General features: G+C 42.3%; 1 protein-coding gene across 1 annotated transcript in view; it reads left to right on the top strand.

Annotated features, from left to right (window-relative positions):
* The window catches only part of LOC136645910 (glypican-5-like), a 468,549-nt gene that overhangs the window by 122,515 nt on the left and 319,382 nt on the right, over positions 1-26,652 (top strand). Inside the window, exon 4 of the mRNA XM_066622361.1 lies at positions 5,307-6,001. Within this exon, the coding sequence (XP_066478458.1) occupies positions 5,307-6,001 (695 nt within the window). The remainder of the gene's footprint in view (positions 1-5,306; positions 6,002-26,652) is intronic.

Genomic DNA, 26,652 nt, shown 5'->3' with positions numbered 1-26,652 from the left:
GAAATCTCTCTCAGCTTTCCTTTTTAATTTATATTTATTAATTAAAATTTATTTTATACATGACCATATCCGTGGAAGTTTTTAAACCGTTTGCCTTGCTGTTTTTGTGTCCCCCCCCGACAGAGTATGTGTGCTTTTGTTTTGTTTTTTGCATTTTTCATTGTGTTTGGTATATGTTAACGGTAGATGTTATAGGATCCCTGTTTTGTCCCAATGTGAGCAGGTTGCAAGAAACAGCATACACAGCAGAGTACTTTCAAGCAGCAGTTATATTTTGAGCAAGGGATATCACAAGCAGAGTAGTCAATAAACAGTCCCGGTCAGCACGAAGATCAGTCAGTCCAATTATAACAAATCCCAATCAGTTTCCCACAATACAAAGTCAAGGTCCAGTCCACGGTCAGTAATCACACATATACATACAAATATCCAGCCTCCACAGTCACTGGCAGCAGTTTCTCAGTTATCTCCTACTACTGCACTGGAGGTTCAGCATACTAACCCTTAAGTAGTTAGATCAGCCAATCATTGCAGGCTTGGTAACACCCAGGGTGTGTCTGTCACAGGTGCTTGTTGATTTTGCTAACTCAGCAGCCTGCACCTGCTCCTGGACCAATTCGTTAGCTGTGTTTCTGTTTCACTCAGAACCCAGAGCTAACAGTTTACATTTCTTTTTATCGCGCCCCCCCCCCCAAAAAAAAATAAAAAATAAAAAAATTGGAGCAAGACATCCATTTTCTGAAGAGATCTTTCTTGCCTTTTGTAGCTTCCTTGCCCTAATCAGATATTTGTTGGAACTTTAAGGAAGACATTGATAAACTGATAGCCCAGTCCTAAACAACTTTTCAGCAGTGATGCAGCTGCAGTTCTCTTCCCGTGGGAATAAATGTTCCCTTGTCTTGCCTCCATGGGTACCTGTCAGGGATGCTGTAGTTGCCTGCATTGAGCAGAGGGTCAACTAGATGACTTCTAAGGTCCCTTCCAACACTAACATGCTATGAATCCACTCATGAGCCATGCCAATATCCTCCTGGATCTGGTGACTCCTTTTCTACTTAGTGGTATATAATCTGGTTGAGCTTATGTTGTTGTTTAAAGTAATCTTCTTGTACTCTGGTGATTCTTGCCCCTGATATCTCATTAGAGAGACTGGATGGCATTATCAGTTGATGGAATGGAATGCATTTTTAATAGGTCATGGGGTGCAGTTTACTTAGTTAATATCCATAACACAGTCAATAGGTGCTTCTAATTAAAATGAGTGTGTATTTTAGTCACTTTTCATTTATGATTTTTTTTTCAGTTTTTAAATTGCTATAAAGGTTTCTGCATCAGCCAAACCAAATGGGGTGTCCCTCTTTCTAACACAGATGATTATTGGATTGGTAATTGCACATTGAGGGTTTTGCATGGTATATTGAAAGCATTTTATTCATAAAACTCCAAATAAGATGGTAACTTGTCTCTTTGTACAATCAGAGCAGAAATTATCTTTTGTGATACAACGTATTCATCAGTACACAGCACCATTATTCCTAATTAGAAGGCTGGGAATAGTATACCCAGGCATCTCAGCAATTTGATTGTCTGCAACCATTCCATAGTTTACAACTATGGCAAAACAAAATGTCTTTAGGATCACATAATGTTAAAGAAATTGCTGCGCGCTCTCTCTCTCTCTCCCCCCCCTCACATTTTTTTTGTTCAAACAAGTTGGGGATTGTGATTCAGATAGCATTTCAAGGATATGCACATAAAATATCCTAATCTCAGCTAAAATGTGTGGAGATTTCAGATAGGTTTCCTAGAATTATAGTCAACAATACAGGAATTGTTTTCTCTGATGCAAAGCATCATGTCACATCAACACTTGCAATTGTTGTCAAGATGATATCTTGCATTCACTAAATGTGAGGAGCGGCTAAGTGGAAATGCACCTGCTAGTCACATCCCTGCACTGATATGCTCCTTGGCCATGCACCCAAATGCTGCCCATGTTCAGCTAGGCCATTGCAGTAGGAAGGAGGTGGGAGAAAACCCCCAGTGGCATGCCCAGGGGGGCAAGGGGTGCAAATGCAGGAGCACAGCCACTGTTGGTGTGGTTCTGTGCTGCTCTGAGGGCCACTCCCCTCTTGTTTCTTTTAAAGGGGAGGAGAGGGGGCGGCCCTCTGTTTAGTGGGGAACGTGCAGAAAGTGGCTGCACTCCTCTCGGCACAGTTCCTGGTATGTCTGATGACACCTTCTTTCTTCACCTTTAAAGAAAGGGGAGGAGCGCGTGGCGGCACTCAGAATGGCGGGAAGTGGCACGTGCCTCCTCCAATTTTGGAGGAATGTGCTGCTTCTCTGGCTCCATTGGAATGCTTTGGTCCACTGGAAGATAGGTGATGCATGCACCACCTGTCTCCTGGAAGCGGCACTCTCCTCTGTCCAAAGTGCCACTTCCAGCAGCCCCAAAGTGCTCCAATGGAACCTTTCGCACTGCTTAGAAGTGGTGCAAAAGGCTCCTTTGGAGCCTGGGCTGCCTCCTTCCTTCCTCCTTTATTTCAAAGGGGGAGAGGAGGCAGTTGCGCGGAAGTAATTGTTGTGACGATAACATCACTGGAACTATTTCCAGATCAGGGAACAGGAGGAGGGCAGTAAAGGCAGAGCTGGCCCCAAGTAGAGGAAAGCCCAGATATACACTTCATATATTTTTATGCACAACCTCATTCCCACATGCAGATTGCTGTCTGTAGTTTGATTGCCTAAAGTCCAGATTCTCTTCCTTGCACTGGTCTTCCATTCAAAAATGCAGCAGACTGGGAATCTGGGAAATAAGTTGTCTGCACATGACTATATGTAAACATTGATTGTTGGATGGCCTAGTTCAGGTTCTTGCATGCACGTGTATCGCTTTATCTTTTTGCATTTCATTACTGCATATTTGTTAACCGGCAATTGTACATGCAAATAGTTTCCAGTGAAAAGCATTGTGCTTGAGTGGCAGGAGGGGATAGTTTCCATATACTGGATAGTATTTCTGTGATGGCGCACTTTGTGCATCATCATCATCATCTATTATTATTATTATTATTATTATTATTATTATTATTATTATTATTATTATTATTATTATTCACATTTTTATACTGCCCTTCCTCCAAAGAGCTCAGGGTGGTGTACACAGCTGCTCCCCTCCTTTTGTCCTCACAACAACCCTGTGAGGTAGGTGAGGCTGAGAGAAAGTGACTGGCCCAAAGTCACCCAGGAAGCTTCATGGCTGAGCAGGGATTCTAACCTGAATCTTCCAGGTCTAAGTCCACCTCCCAAACCATTACACCACCCCGGCTCTCATGCAAGGTTCACTAGTTAATGATGTGCATGTACATGTGGACCATCCCTTTCACTAGTGGATCCTTGTTTCTTTCATGGGTGAGGTATTTCTGACTGGTTCTCTTTTTACATTGTTTTTTCATGGTGGCCAAAACCACTTGAAATGCTTTTTGAGTGTCCAGGTGCAGGGAATTAATAAGACATGGGATTAAATGGCTTTCTTCCGCTCTCTGTCTCAAAAGCAAATGTTTCTCCATAAGGTCTGTGTAATAGTGAGAGAAAAGACATGAATATGTGTCTATAAGACAGGGGTGCTTAGACCTAAGGGAGACGTATTTTTATATTAGTGACAGATTTGCTTTAACATCATTACCTACCTTTTATTCCCCCATCAACTAAAGTTCCTTGGTGTTTGGTTACACTGAAAAAAAAATTAAATAAAGATGTCTTGGCAAATACAAACTGTTTTATTGGAGCCGAGCTGTGTTGTTAACGATATTACAGTTATCGCAGTGTCAGGCTTTCCATTATAAACCCCATTTTCAGAATTTTACAGCTCCGTTGTAAAAGCCTGCTTGAAACTTGGCAGGCCAGGCCTCTGTGCATAGAGCAAATGTTTTCAACTCTGACTTTTTTTCCCCCTTCTCAGGTCTAAGCTTTCAAAGCCATTCAACATTATAAGTTGTTATAGTCTCATAAATATCATTAGAGTGGCAGTGGTAAGAGTTATTCTGAAGTACGTAACAGTATCCAGTCTGGGTCGATCATTTGAAACAATGACCTCTGATGTTTTGTACTTACAATTCTGTCTAGCCAACTGTATACATTGCCACCTTTCAAGTGGAACTTTGAACCCTGTCTGAGGTCTCCGACACAGGAGGAGATGATCCCACTATGGCTCCTCCCACCCATTCCTTCCACATGCCTTTTTTTCTGTCCCCTCTGTTTTAAGTACTATGAATTGAATTAAATTACTGTATAATTTAAAGGTATGCAACTGATGGCTGTGTTCAGCCCATTTATCAGGCCAAACTGAGACATCTGCCTTTGGCAGTAGACTGGTGGGAAGAGTCCATCTACATCCACCCACTAGCCTCCAATTTCACTTCTTCTGCTCCTCCTGCACCCTGAATTGAAAAAGGATTAGGGGGGCGTTGTGGTAGAGGAAACATAGAGGACAAGAGGGTGGTGGATTAGAATTGGATCCTACATAACATAAAAGTTGAATGCAATGTATGTCTGCAATGAACAAATTCTGTTTGTGAATACCATTGTCAATGTGTTTAGAAATGTTACTGTATTATAAAATGTTTATTCCATTTATCTTACGTATTCTTCAAGTTGTTGCTCAAAGTGATCAGATATTGCATTTAGGTGCACGTTTTGGTCATTTCTTCATGAAAGTCACACTTTCACTTTTAACTCCAGTTGTCCAGATAATTGCAACAGGATGGTCACACAAAAAGCACTGTGTTAGCAGACTCACTTGTATTGGCTGAACACCTGACTGAGGACTGCTTCCAATGTTACTTTTCTACCCATAGGGATCTTCCTCCAGGCCTTAGCCTCCCCTCTGAATTATGACGTGTGTCATTTCAGTACTGAGATATGTGGGTCTCCCACCCCAGATGGTTCTGAAAGTGTTGCTTTCCCAGTGATGCTTCACTTTACATCCAAAGAGGCACATCTAGTTATTCAAATTACACTGACTTTGATCTTGAGTCCTAAAATCCCTGTCAGTATCAATCAGCATCTAAAGTACCCCATCTCACACACCAAAAAAAGTAACTATACTATTTGTGTATACTGAGGTCAATGGAATTTTTTTTCCCTTCAAGGGCAGTAGTCACTCGAACAGAAACAGTGTCCAGTCAGCTTGTAAACTACCTGAACCAACAATGCACTAGTTGTATAATTTTATAATCCATGTTGCTGAGCTGTGATAAAGAAGAATTGGCATTTTTTTTTCACTGGTACCGTCTCTGTCTTTGCAGCTGCCTTCGGGTCATTGCTTCGCTTTGCTGAGAACCATACGACTTCTCTGTTTGAGACTGCCTACAGATCCATGTCAAAGGAAGCGGCAGAGCCTGTGAAAGAGCTCTTCACGGATCTCTCTCTCTACCTTTTGGGTGCGCAGACCACAGTGGAAAGTGCTTTCTTCCGGTTCTTTGACAGCCTCTTCCCTTTGGTTTACAGCCGTCTTATAAACCCAGGAATCACGGATTTGTCAGAAGAGTACACGGAATGCCTGCGGCTAACGCGGCAAGATATAAATCCGTTTGGGCACTATTCTAAAGAAGCAGTTACAGAGTTGGCGAAGTCGCTCTGGGCCAGCCGAATGTTTAATCAGGCCCTTGGAATGGGCGTAGAAGTGCTGAACGCGACCGAACATGCCACCTTGACAAAGGAATGTAGCCGAGCACTGGTGAAGATGCAGTACTGTCCACATTGCCAAGGCCTGACGCTCATTCGGCCTTGTGAAGGATATTGTCTAAATGTGATGAGGGGCTGTTTTGCCAGTGTGTCTGAACTCGATGCTCAGTGGAGGGAATATATTTATACCCTGGAATATCTCACTAATGAAATGGCTGGGTCTCATGATCTCGAATTGGCGCTCTGGGGTATCCGAAATTCAATCAATGAAGCCATCTTGCATGCACAGCTGAATGGACCGCAGCTGTCGGCTACCGTAAGTACTGAGCTCCTGAATGGTTTGCAGATTCCAGTCATGACTTTGAGTCTTTCCATTTATTTCATCTGATTGTTGTTGACCGCTGCTTAAGCAAATATCAGGTGTGCACCAGACCTTCCCTTCACCCCACCTGTCAGTGTCAGACAATTACTGGAGAGCAACTAAAAAACCTGTTTCAAAAGAAAATGAAGAAGCTCCAGAAGTACTGTTTATAGATGAGGATGTTAGTAGTCATGTTGTTCACACTGAAAAAGAAATACAGGGCTTATTAAAAAAAAAAAATGAGAGCATTTTGAGGGTAGGAAAAATTGGGATATCAGTTTTAATAATAATAATAATAATAATAATAATAATAATAATAATAATAATAATAATGTGGTGTAATAATAAAAGTAGGCTATGATATAGATAAGCATAGTTTGTTTTCTGGGGCTATTTTGTTATAGTGTGTAACTGTAATGGAAACTGAGAAATAAAACATAGTAAAGATGGTCTTTCTCACCATTACTGGTAGCTTTTGGATATTGTACGTGGTATTTCTCGTAACTGAGATGCCTTTTTCTAGGTTACTGAAAGTGTATCTGCCTGAGGTAGTATAAAATCTGCAAATGTATTTAAATATATTCAATTAATTGGTTACAGATGATTAAGGAAAAGTTTTGTTTTCTTAAGTGCAAAATCATATTACTTGATAGCCATTCACTGAAATATTTGTTAAAAGTCCTGTCTTCTAGAACTGTTCTGAAGGGAGAGTATATTATAAAACAAATTGATTGAAATATTATGTCATTTGACATTTTAGAGACCCCATCATGAACTGTAGTACCAAAAGGGCAAAGGGCTGGGAAGCAGGACAAACTTTTGTCTTCCAAAGAAGGGTAAATAAGTAAATTAAAGCATGACTCCTGCTGCCTCAGGAGCAAACACAAACTGTGAGTAGACACTGGAAAATTTAGGGAAGAGCTTTGTGTTGCAAGAATATTTGGGGCTGCAAGAAGGAACGTGCTAATTCCTTCAGACAATTAAGTAGAGGCATCAACTGATTTTAGGTATTGTTCCTGGAAGACCTCAGGTAAATGAGATATGGATATAATATTAAGGACCCCAGGTAAATGAGATATTTTTACCTGGGGGAAGGACCCCAGGTAAATGAGATATGGGAGACCCCAGGTAAATGAGATATGGAGATAATATTAACCTACCAAGGAATAAACAAGGGTTAACCTATAATTCCTCTTCCTGGAAGGAATTAAAATAGTGAATGATATTTACTAGTAATAAGCAACTATGTACAAACAACATGTTAAGAATGTGCTGCATGGACATTTTGAGTGTATAAAAAGCTAGTGAAAGAGATGGGTGGCTTTTTAGGCACCCGCCGACTTGCATCTTTGTATTGCAATATAAGATTTTTAAAACCCAGCGCTGGTATTTTTGTTTATTTCTTTCCGCACACCGTGCAGAAGCCTCAACCTTCTAGGTCCCTACGCTTCCTCACACAACTTCCACTTACCCTACTGAGGGATTGACAAAGGGTTGTGAAGAGATTCCGTATTGGGGTTTATAAGCAAGGGAGACTGTGAATGGATGGGTATATTTGAACAAAGGTTCAATATGTGTACAACATGTTCTTAAATTCCAGTTCCCAAGACCTCGCTAATTATGGTTTGAGTCCAACAAAGCACTAATGTGTAATCAGAAGAACCTTCCACTCACAAGAAGTGAGTGCCAATTCCCCGTCTCCATCAGTTGCTCCTTATATTGATATTGGATGAACTCCTCCTGCCCATCAAGAGTGGCTTTTGGAGGGTGGGGAGTGCAGAAGGAAGGAGAAATCAGAAAAGCTGTATTTTGCAAGAGAACTCTATTCATAATTTTTGCAATTCAACGTGATGATCTGGGGATGTGCTAAGGAAGTAATAATGAAGAGCACTCCAGTAATTTACAGTACCTCTTGAATAGCATATTTTACAGTAAAAAAAGATTTAATGTACTTTTACAGTGATTACAATCTCTCCAACATGCTGTGATTAAGGGGAAAAATTGTTGGAATTACATAAGTGATAGGAACACATAACTACCAAACCATCTGCAAAACATTGAAGTCGAGACCAGACATTACCAAAATAACTTATGATGCAGCTGGATGTACTTTAGTGACATGCAGCGTTACTGTCAACATGGTAATTGGGCTCCAGACAAGGATAAGACTTATCTAGAAAAACGCAAAGGAGAAATAACTTGTGTGGATTTGGGAGGGCAATTTCTGTGTTGAACTCTATTTATTCTATTGTTTTGAACATGCTCACAACTGAAAAACTTAGAATCAAAAGGATACCACCGGTGACCTGATGGATCAGGACCACAATGTGTGTGTGTGTGTGTGTGTGTGTAAGAGAGAATGAATGAATGAATGAATGAATGGGGGTTAACTCTCTTCCCCTGTGCTGTTTTCCCTATAAATGACTGCTGGTGCACCTTGCAGCGCACCAGCGGCAAATTGCCTTGCCTCCCCCCTTCAGCAGGCAGCCGGATTTGACTGCCAGCTGATTGGCTGGATGGTCTGGGGGGGTGGTAGAAGCAGAGGTCTGCTCAGGCGCACGTGCACCTGGGCAAATCAGTCCATTCCCGGCAAGCAACCTGAGCGGACGCTTGACTGGGAGTGGAACCTGGAGGCTGCCCAGCTTGAGGGGCTCGATCGAGCGGGAGATGCTTGATCTAGCCTCTGTCTTTGGGGGTTTGGCAGGCTGTGTTTATCATGGACCCCGCGGTTGGGTGCCTTCTTCGCTGCTTTGTGTGCCTGGAGTTGGGGAATCATGTGACAGCACGGCGGCCATTTTAGCATCCTAGTGGCTTTGGCACACTCGTGCCATTTTGTTTGCAGCTTGCAGGGGGCCGTAGCGGCATTCAAGGGGGCGTATGGGCTCTGGGGCATACCCCCACCCCCCATCTTGATAATTGCAGCCTCGGTGCACAGGGGTTGCCCTGTTTGCCCCCCCCCCCCTTTTTAGCTGAAAAAGGAATACTCCTGAAGTTGCTGTTTCCTGCAAAATTAAGGGGAAAATACCAGCTTGGGGTGTTCCCATAAATTTTTGATAGAGGAAAGATTTATGTTATGGGTTGGGGCCCAGTTGGTGCTTTTTGTTTTAAAACAGAACGAAAGACTGAAATTTGCCAGTCCTGAGCACGCCTCTAACCATTAAATGAACGCACATCATTTCATATAACATGTAGCTTGGCCTTTTGAAAAAGAAAAGCAATGAAGGACATCTGTTTTGGCTCATCTGTCACTCACTCATACCTACTTCAGTACAAGAAAAATCCCTGCCATGTTGACCTTCCACTGGTCTGAGCACATGGTGAGCCAGTTGTGTGCACCTGCCACCACACTCTGAACACAGCTTTGAACATGTCATTTCTAACCCAGGTTTGCTTTGCAGTGGAGCATACTGAGCTGACCGGGGCAGTATGTTCTGGGGAGCTGCTGGGAGCAAAGTCAGGCTAACGTTTTGTAGGGTTGGCTCTAAAATTTCTAAACAATGAAATTTGAGGTGAATTCCTGGGTTTTTCCCCCACGAAGAATCATCTAAAGTTCCAAGGGAAAAAGCAAATATAAGAGATGTGATGTGTATCAGATAGTTTCTGCACATGCATCTGTTGTCATGTTATGAGTAGGTATGAGAATTGTCCCAAAACCACTGCTGTGAAGTTGAGGGTTCTTTTTAGTCTCCTGGTTTCAGGAGTGGGCTACCTCAGAATGCCTGGTGCAAGGGACGGACAACAGGATGTAAGTCTCTTGTTGTCTTGTGTGTTCCCTGAGGTATCTGGTGGGCCACAGATACAGGAAGCTGAATTAGATGGGCCTTTGGCCAGTGAGGCTCTTCCTATGTTCTTTTTGGAGTCAATTCAGAGTCTACCTGATTGAATTTTTTAGAAATCATTTACAGTACTGTATTAATATTTGGTGTGTTGAACATTCATGCTCACCCTCACCTTCCCTCTCTCTCCCTTACGTCTGCATAGCATTTGTTTGCTTTTTGCCCAGTGATCTTTCTGCTGTAGGAATGTGCATCTTATTTCTGCAACAAGCTGTGCACCTGGCAACATTCAACAGTAAATATGGTCGTTATGGAAAGTGTCTTCGCATTAAAAAATAAAGTGCTGCTGGTAGTTTTCATTTATCCTGAGGCAGCTTTAATTAACACAGCCATGCTCTTTTTAGGAAACGGTTAACATTTTTTAAATAGCGCGGTGAAGGCTGTGTATTAACAAAAAGAATTTCTTTTTAGCTAATTGAGCGCTTGGCAATGAATAATGGAAAGTTGGCTATTTTTTACTTGGTTGGGGAAGAAGGTTAAGTAAAGCATTTACTGTACTTTAACAGTAGTGCTTGCCGCACTTGCAAGAACAAAAGGGAGTGCTTTTTGTTGAACAGGAGCAGTTGCCTATAGTGATCTTTTCCATTCAAACCAAGGGGGCTGCCTGAATTACCTACCTGGTACATGGGAAAGGTGGCCATTAAGATATTAAACCACTCTCTGGCTCTGTGTATTTCTCTCCAATGCTCAGTTCCATTTGTTCAACGAAGCTGGCTTCAGCCCAACTACTTCAGCTAATGCAGGTCTTCCATGGTCTGCAGCATCAGCAGTCACTACCATTATTTTCTGTTTCATCTGCTGAAATCTAATTGTGTGTCATACTGGATGATATCCCACATGCTGCATGGTGCCAGATAGGTTGACTTAGCTTGTTGACTCTCGTCATCGCTTTGGAGACTCTTTGTATCTTGCAGGGAGAGGCTGTAGTAGTGACAGAGCATGTGCTTTGCTTCCAGAAGGTTCAATTCTGCCTGAAACTCTGAAGAGCCACTGACAGTCAGTGTTGACAATTCCAGACTAGAAGGACCAATGGTCTGAGCCAGTTGAAGGCAGCTTCATTTGTTCTTTCCTTGGAGTGTTACGTTCAGACTTTGAAACTTGGTTGACCTTTTTCATTTTACTTGATCTTTTAGTCTATGGCAGCAACCACCATAATTTATATACTTGGTTTGATATTTTATTTTGGATTTGTTAGGCTCTAGAGTACATAGTGCTCCAGTAGGTAGCACTTTCCAACCAAATGCGTAAACCAACTCTAGGAACATTTTCGTATGATACTGTCAAGCACAACTGACCCTTTCTCATGCTATTCACAGCATGTGCAAATGGTAATGTGGATAGAATGTGAAAGAGAACAGCAAAAGCATGTTCTGGCCAATTTAAGTTTTACATTTGCATTCTTGACTGACTTAGGCATGAATTAATGTATGCATTGAATTCAGAATGATAGAAGAACATGAGTTGTGGATTGCGCAGGCGAACAGATGCAACCGACTCAATATCAAGCTGTAGGCTCACAAAGGCTATGAAACAACAAGCTGGTTGGGAAAGAGAAGGAATTACAAGACTGTCAACCAAAGTATGAGATGTGGGAAGGTTGGAAGAGTGGACCCCAAATTGGAGAGACAAGAAGTCCAAGGAGAAGGGAGTATTAGGCATGCATTTTGGAGTGGATGCATGTATTTAAGAAATACAAATTCAAAGGAAGAGATGCAAACTGAGGATCATCTTCAGGCTGTCTTGTTATTCAGGATCAGTTGCATAGATCAACTTAAGAAGAGTCCTGCAGTGCTTCCAAAAACAGTTCAAGACTATTGTAGGGGCCCACCACTGGAGGGGCCTGGAGCAGGCTTGTTCCACCCCCAGGGAGTCTTCAGATTGGCGGGGGGGGGATGGGTTCCAGCACCCTTGTCCTCCTCCTTAGCAGAGCTGCCACACCTGGCTTGGTAGCAGGAGCTGTTCACCTCACAGCCCCCTGCTTCACACTGCCTGCCTCTCATCCCTGGCTTCCCTGTTTTATGGAGCAAGCCCGCCCCCTTTGGCCCCTCCCCTTCCTCCAGGTGGGGCAGAAAAGGCCTTTCCTGTTCCTGGCTTGTTTCCTTCTGTGTTCCTTGTGTGCCCTGCCAGCCCCCTCAGTCTGGTTGGGGTGAGACAACCTTCTTTGCCCCCCTTAAGGGCAGGGAAGCCTCCCCACCCTGAGCATGGGGTGCCTGCTCCAGGGTAAGTCGGGGGTCAGGGCATCTGGGAGGGTCCCCGACAACTATCTTAGACTATGTGGTGTGAAGAACAGTCAGGCTGGTAAATACAGAGGACTCCATTGGGCCAAGAAGGCCATAGAGAGCTATGGATGGAATGGCAATAACTGTCATGTTTCACATCAGCTTCCACCTCCTAAAACAGCTTCAAAGACAATATACTGCAATGGTCTGGTCTCAAGGTCATGAAGGCATAAGGAAAGGTGGCAGGTATTCACCCACCAGATGGAGCTGCTTAAAAGATCTGTGTTGTGCGGCGAGAGAGAGAGAGAGAGAGAGAGAGAGAGAGAGAGAGATTTAGCAAGTGTGGGTGATGTAACAAGACAAGCATGGATCCATGTGTGTTTGTGTTGATCCTGCTATGCTATTGCTAAACCTTTTTTGCAGATGGCATGTTTTGTATTTAAAATTATGATTCTTAAATCTGTAAGCTGCCATGGAAGTCTTTTAAACTGACAGGGAAGATGTAGTCAGTCTTTTAAATAAATATCCTTCTCAGCCACCAGCTCACTGGATCATTTTGGACAAGTCAAAATGGTGAAATATTTGGTGAAATAAGGATTCTTAATACATGCGTTAACGGTCCAATGCTATCAGACTTGCCAGTTTTGATGCGGCTGTTTCAACAGGGTATGCAATGCATCCTGCAGTGGAAGGGGGCAGTCACAGAGGCCTCCTCAAGGGAATGTTTGTTCCCTTACCTCCAGGCTGTATTGGCACTGGTAAGATAGATAGCTCTAAAACCACTAATGAAAGTATTGAAAAAGATGAGCATGGCATACACAGGAGACCATTGAGTGGGTTGCTAATGGGCTGGTTCTAGGAATTTCTGACCAAGTACATCTTTCCACAAAGCAGAGCTTGCCTAGATATGTCACACTATGTAGTTCTTTGGCATTACGTTTCGCATTGCTTCTCAAGGAGCTGTAAACATTTTTTGACTGCCAACAGCCTTGGAGACACATTTTCTAGTCGTGCTGATGGTCATGAACGCTGGTTCCAAATAACATTGTTTTGTTTTGCTTGCTTGCTTAAATCCTGCCTAAGCAAGTTTATATATAGAGGGAATTACTTTTATTTTAATGGAGTCATTAGTTCTTCCACCCAGCCAAATGAATGTTCTCAGAGAGGTTTTTAGTCACATTTCTTTATAGCTGTGATCCCGGAATTCTTTATGATGGACATGATTATGTCATCAATCCCTCCATCTATTTGGCCAGTTCCCAGTGGATGTATAAAAGTTAGGCAGTGTCAGTTGAATGGTGGAAAGCAAAACTCAATGAGGAGAGTTCAGAAGTATGTGTGGCAGCTCCATTTTAGAGCAACTTCTGAGTCACGAAGGCATACAGTGTCTTCCATCCATTGCCGTTGTACACTTTGGGTCTCTGCTGGTTCACTCCAGTCCCTTTTCAGGAAAAAAAAGTACATTTAATTCATTTCTTGCTCAGAAATTCCTATGGTTTCTAGTTTGAAATAAGTGCGCACCTTTATACAAAACTGGAACTAATTGGAATGGAAGACCATTCTGAACTGCTTTATCCTTGGCTTCACTGTACGTTCAAAGATCAGCCCAACATTTCCAGGAAAGATTGGTACCTTGTTATGGTAGGACACCTGGAAGCAGGCAGCTTCTGTTAGACCTAAGCCATTTTGGACATGATAAATACAGACTAGCACCTAGGATTATACCTGGAAGCAGTGGTAGCTGAAGTTATAGGGCTATAATGCCACCCTACACACTGCTAAACAGTTCCTTCCAAAAACCAATGGATCCCTGACTTCATGGGCTCACCATGGGCTCTTTAAAAAAAATAGTACCATGCTGGGAGAGCTTACATGGAGGAGGAAGTGAAGTAAGGTAACAGGATTGGATTGGAGCTATCTTTATAAATTGTTTAAAGGACCTGGTGAAGGAAGGTGAGAAGGCAAGGAGACAGATCTCTTGCTCTGAGGAGTAGAATGCAGTGATCCTGTATTGCTCCGTCCTCTGAACAGGCTCTTAAAGCAGGAGATGCTGGAAGAGATCCCAGTTATTTCCAGATTTCCTGCTTTGTTTAAAGGGCTTGCACAGAAGAAGGAGCAAGGTAAAGCGGGCTGGCTCTAGAGCAGCCATTTTCAACCACTGTGCGGTCACACACTGGTGTGCTGCAAATGGTCTGCAAGTGTGTTGCGGGAGTTTTAGTAGAGTCTTTGGGGGATGTGAGCCTCTCGCCAACAGCATGGTGTGCCTTGTCAATTTTCCAAAAACTGATGGTGTGCCTTGACAATTGCAGTTTATTCCACACAAATTACAGAGCACATCATTTGTAACCTTTTATTTGTCCAAAAGACCACCAACCAGAAGTGAAACGTGCTGCATTCCATTTTGTTTTCCTCTGAACGTCTCTGTCTTGAGAAGAACCTCATTAAGTTCAAATGTTTGCACCAGTAAAAGTAAACACTTCATAATCTTAGACGAGCCATTTTCAACCACTCTGCCATGGCACATTGGTGTGCTGTGAGTGGTCCACAGGTATGCCACAGGAATTTGGGGGAAGATCATTTATTACTAGGGCCAATGGGGGATGTGAGCCCCCATTGACAGCATGGTGTGCCTTGTCAATTGTCAAAAACCCGATGGTGTGCCTTGACCACTTTAGTGCCTTGTCAGTGTGCCATGAGATGGAAAAGGTTGAAAATCACTGCTCTAGACCATGTCTTTTTATTTCTGTGAGTCATAGTTATGTTACTGACCACAGAAAAGGTAACTGTTGCTCTCAAATAAAAAAGGGAACAAGATTCATCCTGCTGGCTTACAGACTTCCAAGAAAGTGGGAGATAGCCATCCCTAGAGAACAGGGAACACTCATGCAAACAGAGCTCGAAGCTGTCTTCATACACTTCTTTGCAAACCATAATATGAGGGGGGTTTTTTTGGTCATAGCTTCCAAAAATAATACATTTGAATCCAGGAATTTTTCAAACTGTTGCATTTTTGTTATCTTTGGGGGGAAAGGAGCTAAGCTGTGAGAATCATCGCTCAGCATTTTTTTTAATGGTTTATAAAGGATTCAGTCATCCAGTTAGAGTAAAAGTGGTGAGTTGTGTAGTTTGCTTGGTTTCATGAATATTCCAAGACTTGGAGACTTACAGCTGACCAAAGATTTGTCAGTATGGTTTTCCAAATATTAAGATTTATAAAAAGGACTGTCAGGAACTAGGCTGTTGATGCTCTCAGCTGCCCCAAGCCACCCCTCCCCACTGCTGAAGCACTGCAACTCTTTGGTTCCTCCCCACTCTTTTCTCCTGTCTTCACTGCCACATGCTTTCCTTTTTCTCCTTCTTCCTGCTCACTTTCCATTTCAAAAAAGAAGTTTATGGAGGACAAGCAAGGCAGTGGCCTACAGATTCTCCTTAGAGGAGATGCCTTGCACTGCCTTGCGGCTCCTCCATAGGCTTCCTGAAGAGAAACCAATACTGGCTCTGTCTTTGTGGGCTCACGTACAGAGAGAGGTGGAGTGCCCAGCTCAGCTTGGAGGCAATGATGGCTGCTTCTAGTGCTGGATTGCTCTCTCACACTTGGCCTACTCAGACCCAGTCAAGGAAGACGGCAAGGCTGCCATAGCACTCACTTGCCCCGGGCATCATCAGGCATCATCAGGGGCTAAAACTGCCCCGGGCATCATCAGGCATCATCAGGGGCTAAAACTGGAAGTGTATTTCTAAGGCTTCCAAGAGGCCTTGTAAAGCCTTCTGAGGCTCGAGGAGGCTGTGCACAGCCTTCCTGACCCTCAAAAGGCCTGTTGGAGGTCTTAGAAATGCACTTCCGTTTTTAGCAAAAACTGGAAGCGCTTTGGGGGGCATTAAAATTTTTTTGCTCCAGGTGCCTGATGGCGTAGCTACATCATTGCTTCACCATATCTCAGAGGCAGGCCAGTCATACTGATGTTAAAAAACAAAAAACAGGAAAAAATTAAGCCTGTAAGTTTGATTTTGGATTAATAGGGTAACAGCTTCATTTGGTCTCATAGATGTGCCAGTCTTGCTTGGCCCCCACTCCTAACTTCCATGGATTCAATCAAATAGCACCTTTGCACCAGTTCTATGTCTGTAGGTGCTCTAAAGTACCTAGGTGGATTCTGATAAAGTAATCAGGTGGATTCTGCTGTCAGGCTAGTTCTGGAGTTTCAATCAAGGATGTTCCATACTTCCAATGCAAGAATTCAGTGTTCCATTATTCAGAGAGCTCATTATAACTCAGCAATGCCAAGCAGTTTTGAACAGAGAGTAAATTATACCCTCCCGGAGTGGGATTAAGATGACTTTGTGAAAATGAAAACCAGACCATAAGTATTGATCTTGACAAAGATATGAAATGAAAATTAATTGCACAGGAGACATCTGATATACTTTTGGCACCTGACAGCTAGTAATTCAAAATTATCAATAAGATATTGCATCCAATTATAGCGGGGAAAAATAATATATTAGATGAACTTCTTGGTCATTTTATTAAAATGTTAATTTCAAGGAGCTGAATAGCGAAAGTAATTCTTTGCTTAGATTTCTTGGAGCTTAAAGAGGCATTCAAAATTAAGTAAGATTTGTAGGAAGAGCAATATTTATGATTTAACATAGGATTTAATTTTTTAATGAAATAGTCATCATTCTGAGTTGGTATTTATTATCCTCCTCATCCACTAATATTTTTGATACTGACAGTAAAACTAGCAGAGCCTTCAGGAGAGGATGTGCAGGATGTCCCTGGCAAGCCATGAACCTTGCTTCAAAACTTTATTATTCCTACAAGTCTAGATAAGTGAATGAAAACAATGTGAGCATTTAGTCAGATGAATTAAAGATCGGGTATATATTTGTGACTGATAATGAACTTTCTTCTGCTCAAAACTTCTGATGGGAACTCATTGAGACCAGTACTCCCAGGAGGTTGTATAGAATGACCTTTTTTGAAGATGTTCAAAGAAAATGTTGGATAGGCGTCTATTAGAATTTTTTTTTTTTAATGACTGGGATGGAGGAATTAGTCTGGCTGACCAGCTCTCTTCTGCCTTCTGAATTGTATGAGTTTGAGATCTTGAGAAAGAGTAAGCTTAGCATCCAAGACTTACTGCAGTCATAGTTCATCTTTGTTTAGTACATAGGTATGCAACCTGCCCTTCAAGGAGCTCAGGGAAATTTATAAGGGATTATGACCTTCGTGGAATTCCTTTCCTAGAGAGATCCATACAGCTTCCACACGTGTTTTTTTTAGGAAGAAGCTAAAAATATTTTTATTTGGCAAGAACTTCCTGACTCTCAGACTAATTGTTTGTTGGTTTCAGTGTTGTGTCAGTGTATTTAATATTTTTGTCAATTTTTTTTTGTAAGTGGCTGTGATATTTTGGAAAAGTGGTCTAAAGACTGAGTAACTGAGGGCGCAATCCTAACCAATTTTCCAGCACTGACATAGCTTTGCCAATGTGGTGTGCACTGCATCCTGTGGTGGGGAGGCAGACAAGGTAAGGGCATGTTTGTTGCCCTACCTTGAGCTGCATTGTGGCTAGGTCAGTGCTGGAAAGTTGGTTAGGACTGCATCCTAAAATACATTAGATTTGGCCTGATAGCCCTGTACAATAAATTGTTCTGAGAGTAGGTTGTTTTGCTCAAGGCCACCAAGTACATTTCATGGATGAGAACAGATTTAAAACTGACATTCCCACATCTGAACCCACCATTGTATCTGTTTCGCCACAACTTTTGTTTTCCTCATAATAATATTCCATTGCAGTGATAGATTCCTTCAATGTTTTCAGAGTTTGGATTCCAAAAAGAAGCAAAGGGCTTTCAGATGATCTTGTGTGTGTCTTGCTAAGAGCACCTAGAACAAGAGCTGCAATGCTCAGAACAAACATTCTGAGGACATGTCTGTGAATGTGCAGCTTCAGAGAGATCGTATGAGGAATGCACTGCAAAATGTCCACATTTTGTAAAACCACCTTGCAAAGAACTTAACTTCGTTCAGAGTGAATTCATAGCAACAAAGAGTACTTGCCAGCCAATAATGAACTGTATTATTTAAGTGAGTTGGACAGCATTGTGAAGCACTCCTGGGGACTTGGGGAGAACACTAAGAACATAGTCCAGGCATTTATTTCCCTGAAGCATGCAAAGTTCAGACAATTGCCATGTCCTGTCAACAAGTGTAGTAGCTAGGCACTCTCAAAATATTACCAAGTAAAATAACCTATTCCAGCATGAATTTGTCACTAGAGAAAAATATTAGTTAAAATGAATTATATGCTAATAATGAAAATTCAGAGTGCCTTTTTCTTGGGAGCTCTTCTGTTGCATTATCTGGCCATGTGCCATTTTGTCTTCACAGCCAAACCTGATCTGAGAAATTGGAGGATACTAGTTGAAGGTGTATTACTGCAGTTCCATCCCTAAAAGGGCCTTTTCCGTTTGATGGGCACTTTTAGCACACAAGGGAAAAACTGTCGTGGCTGTTGAGTTCACTAAGTTATGACCTTTGGACCTACCCACTTTGGATACATGACACAGGAGTGCCTGTGGACCTCTCACTCCTTTGTGTAACAAATGTTCATGTAGCTGAGAAGCCGAGAAGCCTGCATCCTCGGTGGGGTTAATGGTGGCCCCACCTGATGACAAGCTAAACAAATAGACGTGAGATTGATGCTGAGATTTAACAGATATATTGTGGACTTCAGTGGCTTTAAAATTTTGGCACTTTGGGCTCTTCTGCTTTATTGTGGTAAATTTGTGGGTCTCGTAAATTAAGGCATCCAACAATGAATTTAGAGTGTTGCTGGGTTGGGATCCAGTCCCTGATGAAAAATGCACTTCCTGCATATTGGCAGCTCTGCTGCTTGTTATTCATTGTAAGGCGCCTAGCTGTGCGGGTGTTAGATGGTTGACAGCTCTGAATAGATTTCAGTCAGCTATACAAACTATCGCCAGTCAAGTGGAAAGGACCATAACACTGTTTTAGCAACAGCTAATTCCCTCAGTGCTTTTAGGCCACCTTAATTATTTGGTCCCCAATAGAAGATTCATTGCTTAGAGAGTCTATAGTCTTCTGTTGGGTTGCCCATTTGGGGAGGGGCACTTAAGTTATAGCTGCTACTCCCTGAAGTGAAATTGACTTTGGAATCTCATCTTGCATCTTTCTGTCCTTGACAGCCTGCTGGTTTGACACTCAGATGGAAGGAATTTCCCCCCCCCCCCGCATGCTTCTATCTCTGGTATGCCCCTATTCTGTGCTTCTGTCACATTGCAATTTGAAGTAATTGTAGACTGTAATTTTTTTTTTTTTTTTTGCATTTACTGTACTTTGCAGTTTGTGCGGAGTTGAATTTGATCACGTTTGCTTGTGTCAGTCTTGGTCTACTCTACGCCCCTGCTCCTTCTCATTTCTTTGTCTATATTTAGATTGTAAGATATCATTACTAGGGTTGTGTGTGTTTGGGCCTGTAATTTGGGACTTGGATTGTAAGTAATCATTTGTAACACTCTCAATGCACTTTACAACCCTTGTATTTGTCCTTGCAACAACCCCGAGAGAGAGGTCACAAACCTGTTATACAGATTTGGAAGAGGCCATTGCTGCCCTGGAATATGTGCCCAGTACTCCAAGGTCCAGGTCTGTTGCCAGTGAAAAATGTGGTTTGTCATACCATGCAACAGACTTGGCTTATGGTCAACATTGATCTTTTTTCTTCCTCCACCAGCTGTTATTGCCAGATTCTGTCACTCTGTGGTTTCTGTTGCAAGCGGCCTGTATGCAAGCAAATTAAAAAAAAAAAAAATTGAGCAGCTGCACGAACTCCAGATCTTGAGAGTAGGCTTGAGACTTTGATCCAGCAGGGGACAAATGCTGTTCAATTCTGAACTGCTGCCCCTTTGTCACCATTATAGAGTTCTTGCTTCGTGTGATGGTGGGGCATGGCAAGAGTTAAGAGAATCTCAGTGCCCCATTAGGTGTCTGGTGGGAGGAAAGAACGGATTTCAGATCCTTTAGCTTGTCTCCGTCTTCTCTCTAGACCAGTGTTACTCAAACTTTTGCACCCCACCTACCTACCTATTGTGCAATCTGAGATTTGTTGGTTTCTTATCACATAGTCCTATGTATGTCTATTCAGAAATGGGGTTAGTGAATTCATTGAATTCAGTGGAACTGACTCCCAAGTAAATGAGTATAAGATTGCATTGATACGGAGATGGGTAGGAATTTTTTGCACCTGCCTGGCCTTGCTTGAGTTTTTTTTCTTTTTTGCTTACCCCAGATTGCTTTCTTTGGGTAAGGGTCTTCAGCCAAGGCTGTTGAATCTGGCAGATATAGTACAGACAGATATTCAGTAGAGAGTTCTGGAAGACACCCTGAGTGGAGTTGGAATTGGAGGGGGATCCAGAACTGATCCTTAAATGCTGGCGGGTAATCCCTCTGGGAGTAGACTGCCTCTGAATAATATTATTATTATTATTAACAACTTTATTTTTACCCCGCCTTTCTCCCCAAAGGGACTCAAGGCAGCTTACAACAGGTTAAAACGGATTAAAAACATAATTTAAAACAAATAAAAACATATTAACACATATCATAAAAACAGCAGTCAGATAAAAAAAATACTGAATGCCAGATGCAAGGGAGTGGCAACAGGATAAAGGTATCTTGTATGCTCCCTGAAGCATCAGGTGGGCTACTGTGAGATACAGGAAGCTGATGGGCCTGATCCAGCAGAATCGCACCTTTTGTCCTGCCATGAACCTCCATGCGTTCATCTGGGGTATGTGTGTGCAGGCTTTCCTTGGGTTCCAGAACCCTGCATTCATAGGATATTTAGGTGATGGTTGTGGAATTGTTGCATGTATAACTTATATACATGTAGACAGGCACACAGATCTAATGAGCACGTGGTTCCACCTAACCTTTGAGGATAATGTGGTCCGCTTATAACACCATAAGCACCAAGTTCTTTTGAAATGCATTCCCTTGGTCAGTAAAATAGATTGCACTTAATCTTCAGAATAGAAGAACTTTATTACAAGAAAAGGTTAGTTCTTAAGGGAGACGTTGTTGGTCCATAAGCATTAGTATCATGCATTTACAGTAGCATACCAAAACAAGATTGAATTAGCTTATTTACAGGATAGTAAGGTTACTGAATTACCAGCATTGCAGGACATTCAGCAGCATGATATTCCATAAGCTGCCTTCTAACATGCTCCAGCATAAGGAGTGCTAACCCAAGCTTTCCTTTTTCTCTGAACCCACACCCAGGTTTTTCTACTCCACTTTACAAGTTAACCACACCTGAATAACTTCACTTACTCAGCAACCAGCTTAAAATCTTTTAAATGAAAAGGCCACTTGCCCAACCTGGTGTTAGGGGCATAACTTGAGAGGACCAGAGGGAAAACTGCTGCAGGAGAGGAGGCTGCAGTACCAGGAGAGGGAAGGTAGAGGCTGCTGTGTGCAGAGGCCTATAAAAGGGGCTGCACAAGCAAGGAGCAGGAGACCACCAGGGAAGAGCTGCTGTGAGGAGCCTTGGCGAGCGAACTCTACAGAGGAAGGGAACCTCCAGGGAAGCTGACGAGAGAAGGAGCTGCAGGAAGGAGCAAGCTGGGAGAGACCAAGCTGCAGAGCTAAAACCCGAGAGCTGAGGAGAGAGCTGCAGCAAGGAGCCCCTGAGAGAGCCTCTGAAGACCAGGGAACAAACATCCAGCTTTTGCCTCAAGTCCTGCTCCTCCTGCCTGCCTAGTGCCTGCCTCAGGTCCTCACTCAATCGGGGAATTTGGAACAAGGGTGTTTTTATTTGGTTCAGGTTCCAGTCCTCACAATAAAAGCCTTGAACTCAGTTTAGGGTCAGTGGTCTCTTTCGATCCTGCATAACACCGGTAACAGTGGAGGTAGGAATTGTGGGTCTCATCTTGCTTTCCCTCCATCTGGTCACTTACACAGTTTCAGATGGTGTGAATAGGTGGTAATTTATGCAGAACAGTTGTGATGAATACCCCATTTTTTCCCTATTCCCCTCCTCATTATAGGCGAGTATCTGCAGTAGGTTTGAGGCCACCCTAGGGGTGGAGGAAGGAGGATTTTGGGGGGGGGGATTACAGGCCTTCTCTAGTAGGAATTCCCCATTCAGACATTTTAACAGTCCATGGATTGTGGGATTTCTTCTGTACAAACTTCATTTGGCTGAAACTATAATGCAGTCGCAAACTGAGCATCCTTAAAAGAATGATCACTTTTTTTGAAGAATCTGAATTGACTTACAGTGTTTTGTGCAGGCACATTCTCTCAATGCCACTTGGGAACTGTAGTGTGGGAGGGCAGCTCATTTTCTAGGCCAGAGCCTCTAACCATGAGTTACTCTGGAGGCTTCCACTCTACACCCATCTGCCCTGCACAGAGCCAGCACAAACAGTCATGTGCTAAACAGCAGCATGGACTAACAGCATTTATTGTCTTTGTTGCCTGAGGAATGCCAACCAGGTGCAGAATTGGAACATATGCTTGTAATATATTGCTATTTAAATTACAGAGTAAGAATTGCAGGGCAAGGAGTTTCAATTCACAATACAACAGAGTATTGTGAGCTGGGAAAATTTTTTATTTCAACCCCATTATTTGCAACATCTGACAGCATCACTGGTGGCTAGGAATGTATTTATCAGCAGAATACAAGCTGTGGTTACCTGTTTGTTATATGCTTAGAATGAAAATGTGAAGTCAACACAGAGAGGAAAAATACATACTGCCAATGTCTGCTTGGGACTCTTCACCCCTTGCTGGTAGTGTCAGTTTGTCGAGCTTGCAAATGATTGTTCAGGAACATTGATAAAAGAACCATAGTGACTGGAAGATTTTTTTTGTCTGGTTACCTGGAATACAATTCTAACAAGGTGGTCCCCTTTAGGGACAAGTAGAGAAGCTGTGGCATCATGGGCATTTTTGACTTTGGAAGCAGAACTATAAGTTGGCTGAAAGTGAAGTGCTTTGGGGAGCAGAGACTGCCCTTTGAGAATCTGATTTTAGGTTAGCAGATTTTCTCCCTCCTGTAGGAGTGTCCATTTTCTCCCAATATGCTCTGCTTGTATAATTTGTTTTCTGTAATGTATGGGAGGGGAGGCGTATCTGCAGATCCCATATCTGTGGTTTCACTTTTCAGTGGATTGGGTTTGTGCCCCCAGAAGGACTTATGAGCCCAGCAGAGGCCATGTGCATCTGCCTGCCACCTCTGCCGGGTTCAGAATGATGATTGCCAGCTGAAAAACACAACTTTTGGAACTTCCTCAGGGCTTCCCAGGCCCTCCTAATGCCTTTTAAAGGCATAGAAGACCCCACTTCCAGTTTTTTAACTGACAACCAGAAGTTGTGTTTTTCAGCATGTGATTGTAGTTCTAAACCCAGCAGAAGCCATAGGTAACATACATGTTTGGAGGGTGGGAGTGGGAAGGTGGGGGGCATTCCCTTGTATCCGTGGTTTCACTTAACTGTGGGGGTTTCCAGAACTGGAGTTCACAGATAGAGGGGCATGCCTGTATTCATATAATGTGTATACATTCAATAATATGATCATAGCGTGTAATAAACAAACTCTTAAGGACCCTACCAGTCCCCTTACATTCAAAGGACATAAAATGCTGCCCCTGGAAAGTCTTGGGGTTTGGTTATATTATTCCAAAGTCATGCACAGATAATGGAGTTGGTGTTAATGGAAGAAGGCTATTTGTTGTCTTCATTGTTCATTTTCCTAGTTGTCCTTTTAAAACAATCAATAGGTTTTCAAGTGAGTTCTTTATCCTGTCTAGCTTGAGGCATTCCAAATAATGGAGCTTCTGGCACTTCTCTAGGGGACCTATTTCACAGGATGATAGAGTTCTCTGTCGCTCTTGATAAAGGTAACCTTAGCTTTTGTTTTCTTATTATTTCTTGCTCTTCTCATCTAACCTCTTTCACCTGCCTCTTCAACCTTTTGCCATATCTGACTTTCCCATCCCCACTTTTGTGACATTTTTTGACTCTTCCTTGTTTTCTTACTGCATTCACAGTTTGTGACAAAACTCCTTTAGCTTTGTTACCAGCAGCATTACAAACAGCAGGTGCAACCTTGGTATCCACTGAATGCAATATATACCAGTGTTTCTCAAGCAACAGAAACGTGTGCTTAAGAAAGCCCTCCCATCCACCCTGAGCCTCTTACCAGTGTTTGTTGTGTTGCATCTGGCCTCCCTATCTAGAAGTAACTGGTGATGACATTATCATGTCATTATCATTATCTAGAAGTAACTGGTGATGACATTATCACCAGTTACTTCTGGTGGTACTTCCAATAGGTGTATGATGCAAAGTGGTACATCAGGGTTCAAATGCTGTGAAACACTGGTATATACCCATGCTGAGAGACCAAGAACATACTGGATATATACCACATTCAGCCACTAAAGGTGCTGAATGTAATGCAATGTGATGAAATAATTTCATTGCATTATATTCAGCACCTCTAGTGGCTGAATGCACTATACATGATGCTGGGAAATCTGGAAGTGCATCTTATGAGCTATTTTTAGCCCTGAGACACTAAGAAACTGCGTGGTTTAATTGTGTAAAGGTAAGAAATGTGATTTTTGTGCTCTTTTTTCAATGCTAAAAGCATTTAATTGGTGACCCTGGTAATCGGTGTGATTTAAATCCGCAGATGCTGGATCCCAGGATACTGAGGTTGCACCTGTATTCATTTCTTGCCACCTACATTTAAGGCCCCCGTTTTCCTTGATTGGTCAGCCACTGTGCCTGTCCTTTCTCCACTTTGCAGGGACAGGGATAAAATCTTGAGCTTGCTCTGACTGATGCTTTCATGTTTCAGTTTATGGATGCAGAGTTCCAGCTCTGTCTAACTTGCCTCTCAAAGTATGCCTTTCAAAATGTATGAAACCAATATGAATTATCGAATGGCATTGGTTCAATTATAAAAAGAAATGAAAAAGCTTTGAATGTGCCATCAACCACAACTGTATATATTGTGGGCCAGTGGGGGGAGTGCCGTAAATCCAACTTCAAGTTGTGTGGATAATGTTAGCTCAAAGTTGAGCTTTCATCTTGTTTCAAATCTTAAGGGCAGGGAGCTGTGATTGGGAATCTTAATAGAAACAGGCTATGAATAGACAACAAGATGTATTTGTTCACGCAAAGAATTTCAAATATGCTCCATGGCCTATCAGATAGATTTAGAAAGATACAGATCAATAAAGATGCTGCCCAAAACTGTTAAATAATTTTGGAATGTCCTTCCTTTTCTATCCTTTTTGAATACATTTTGGATTTGAGTGACTATCTGCAAAACTCTCTTTAAAAAAGTGTTGTTTTTTTTAAAATGTTATATACAATTCAAGCTTTGACTAGCTAATCTGAGTCAGGAGCATGCTGTATTCTGTTCAGCTCAAACACCCAACAGTGTATTGGTATCACGACTGCTTTATTTCATGTGCCCAAAGGGAGAAAATATATGGAAAAGGTCAGTAGAGGTGACATGGTTGCATTTACTTCTTTGGTTTTGGGATAATGCAGAGTTCATTGTGCCCGCTCTCTCTCTTTCTCTCATTTAAATTCTGCTTTTATGCACCCAGTGAGTCTTTCAAATATCTCGCTGGGAATATTTAATGATATTTTACTATACCAGGAGACAAGGTGAAGCAACATGTTTTTAATTCTGATAATATTTATAAATTGGTTGTGTGTGCATTTGCTTCTAGGTTCATGAAGCCTGAGTTGGGGACAGACATTATAAATTACACCTTTGCTGCTACCTCTGCTTTTGTGTCTTTGTCTATAGAATCTCATTCTTACCTTCCTCCAGGAATTTGAGTCTTCCCTTAGATGTCTGTGTTTCTAAGAGGATACAGTGTTGAAAAAGAAGTGAGTAGCAGGGGGGAGACAACCACCATGGGCAACTCTCTGATATTCTCTGCTTCTTGCCTCCAAGAAGTGTGGATGTGGTGTGGATATTTCTACCCTGGCTTTGCCCAGAAACTGTTTTTCAAGCTTTGGATTAACTTGGATGAAGACCTGAGTTATTTCCAGCTTTTTGCAAAACAAATTGGTTCATTTGAGAGTCTTTTGAAGGTGATCTTTGGGAAGCTTGCCCTATCTTGAGATATTCTAAGCATCACACAAGCGGATAACCTTATCACACTGCTTCAAAGATGTGAGATTAAATGCCTTTGCTACTTCCCGTCCAGTTATGCTATGAATTCTGAAGGCAGGATGAAGAAGGCAGGGGAAGATGAGGGCACTAGTTGTAGACACTATTGTTGAGTGAACCTATGTGCGGACTGGCCAATGAGCCACTATGTTATAGTGGAAATTATAAAATAAACTTTTCCCTGTTGACTGAAATGAGGAAATAACTTCAGTTGTAAAGAAACAGTCTGGTAGAAAAGAAGAATGAACTTCACAAGTTAATGTTACTAATGGGAGCATCCCTGAGCAAGGGGCTCTGCCCCATTCTCACAG

The sequence above is a fragment of the Tiliqua scincoides genome, chromosome 3 (genome assembly GCF_035046505.1).
Source record: "Tiliqua scincoides isolate rTilSci1 chromosome 3, rTilSci1.hap2, whole genome shotgun sequence".
Taxonomy (NCBI): Eukaryota; Metazoa; Chordata; class Lepidosauria; order Squamata; family Scincidae; genus Tiliqua; species Tiliqua scincoides.
Note: the sequence above shows the minus strand (reverse complement) of the source record. Positions and strands in the feature narration are given on the sequence as shown.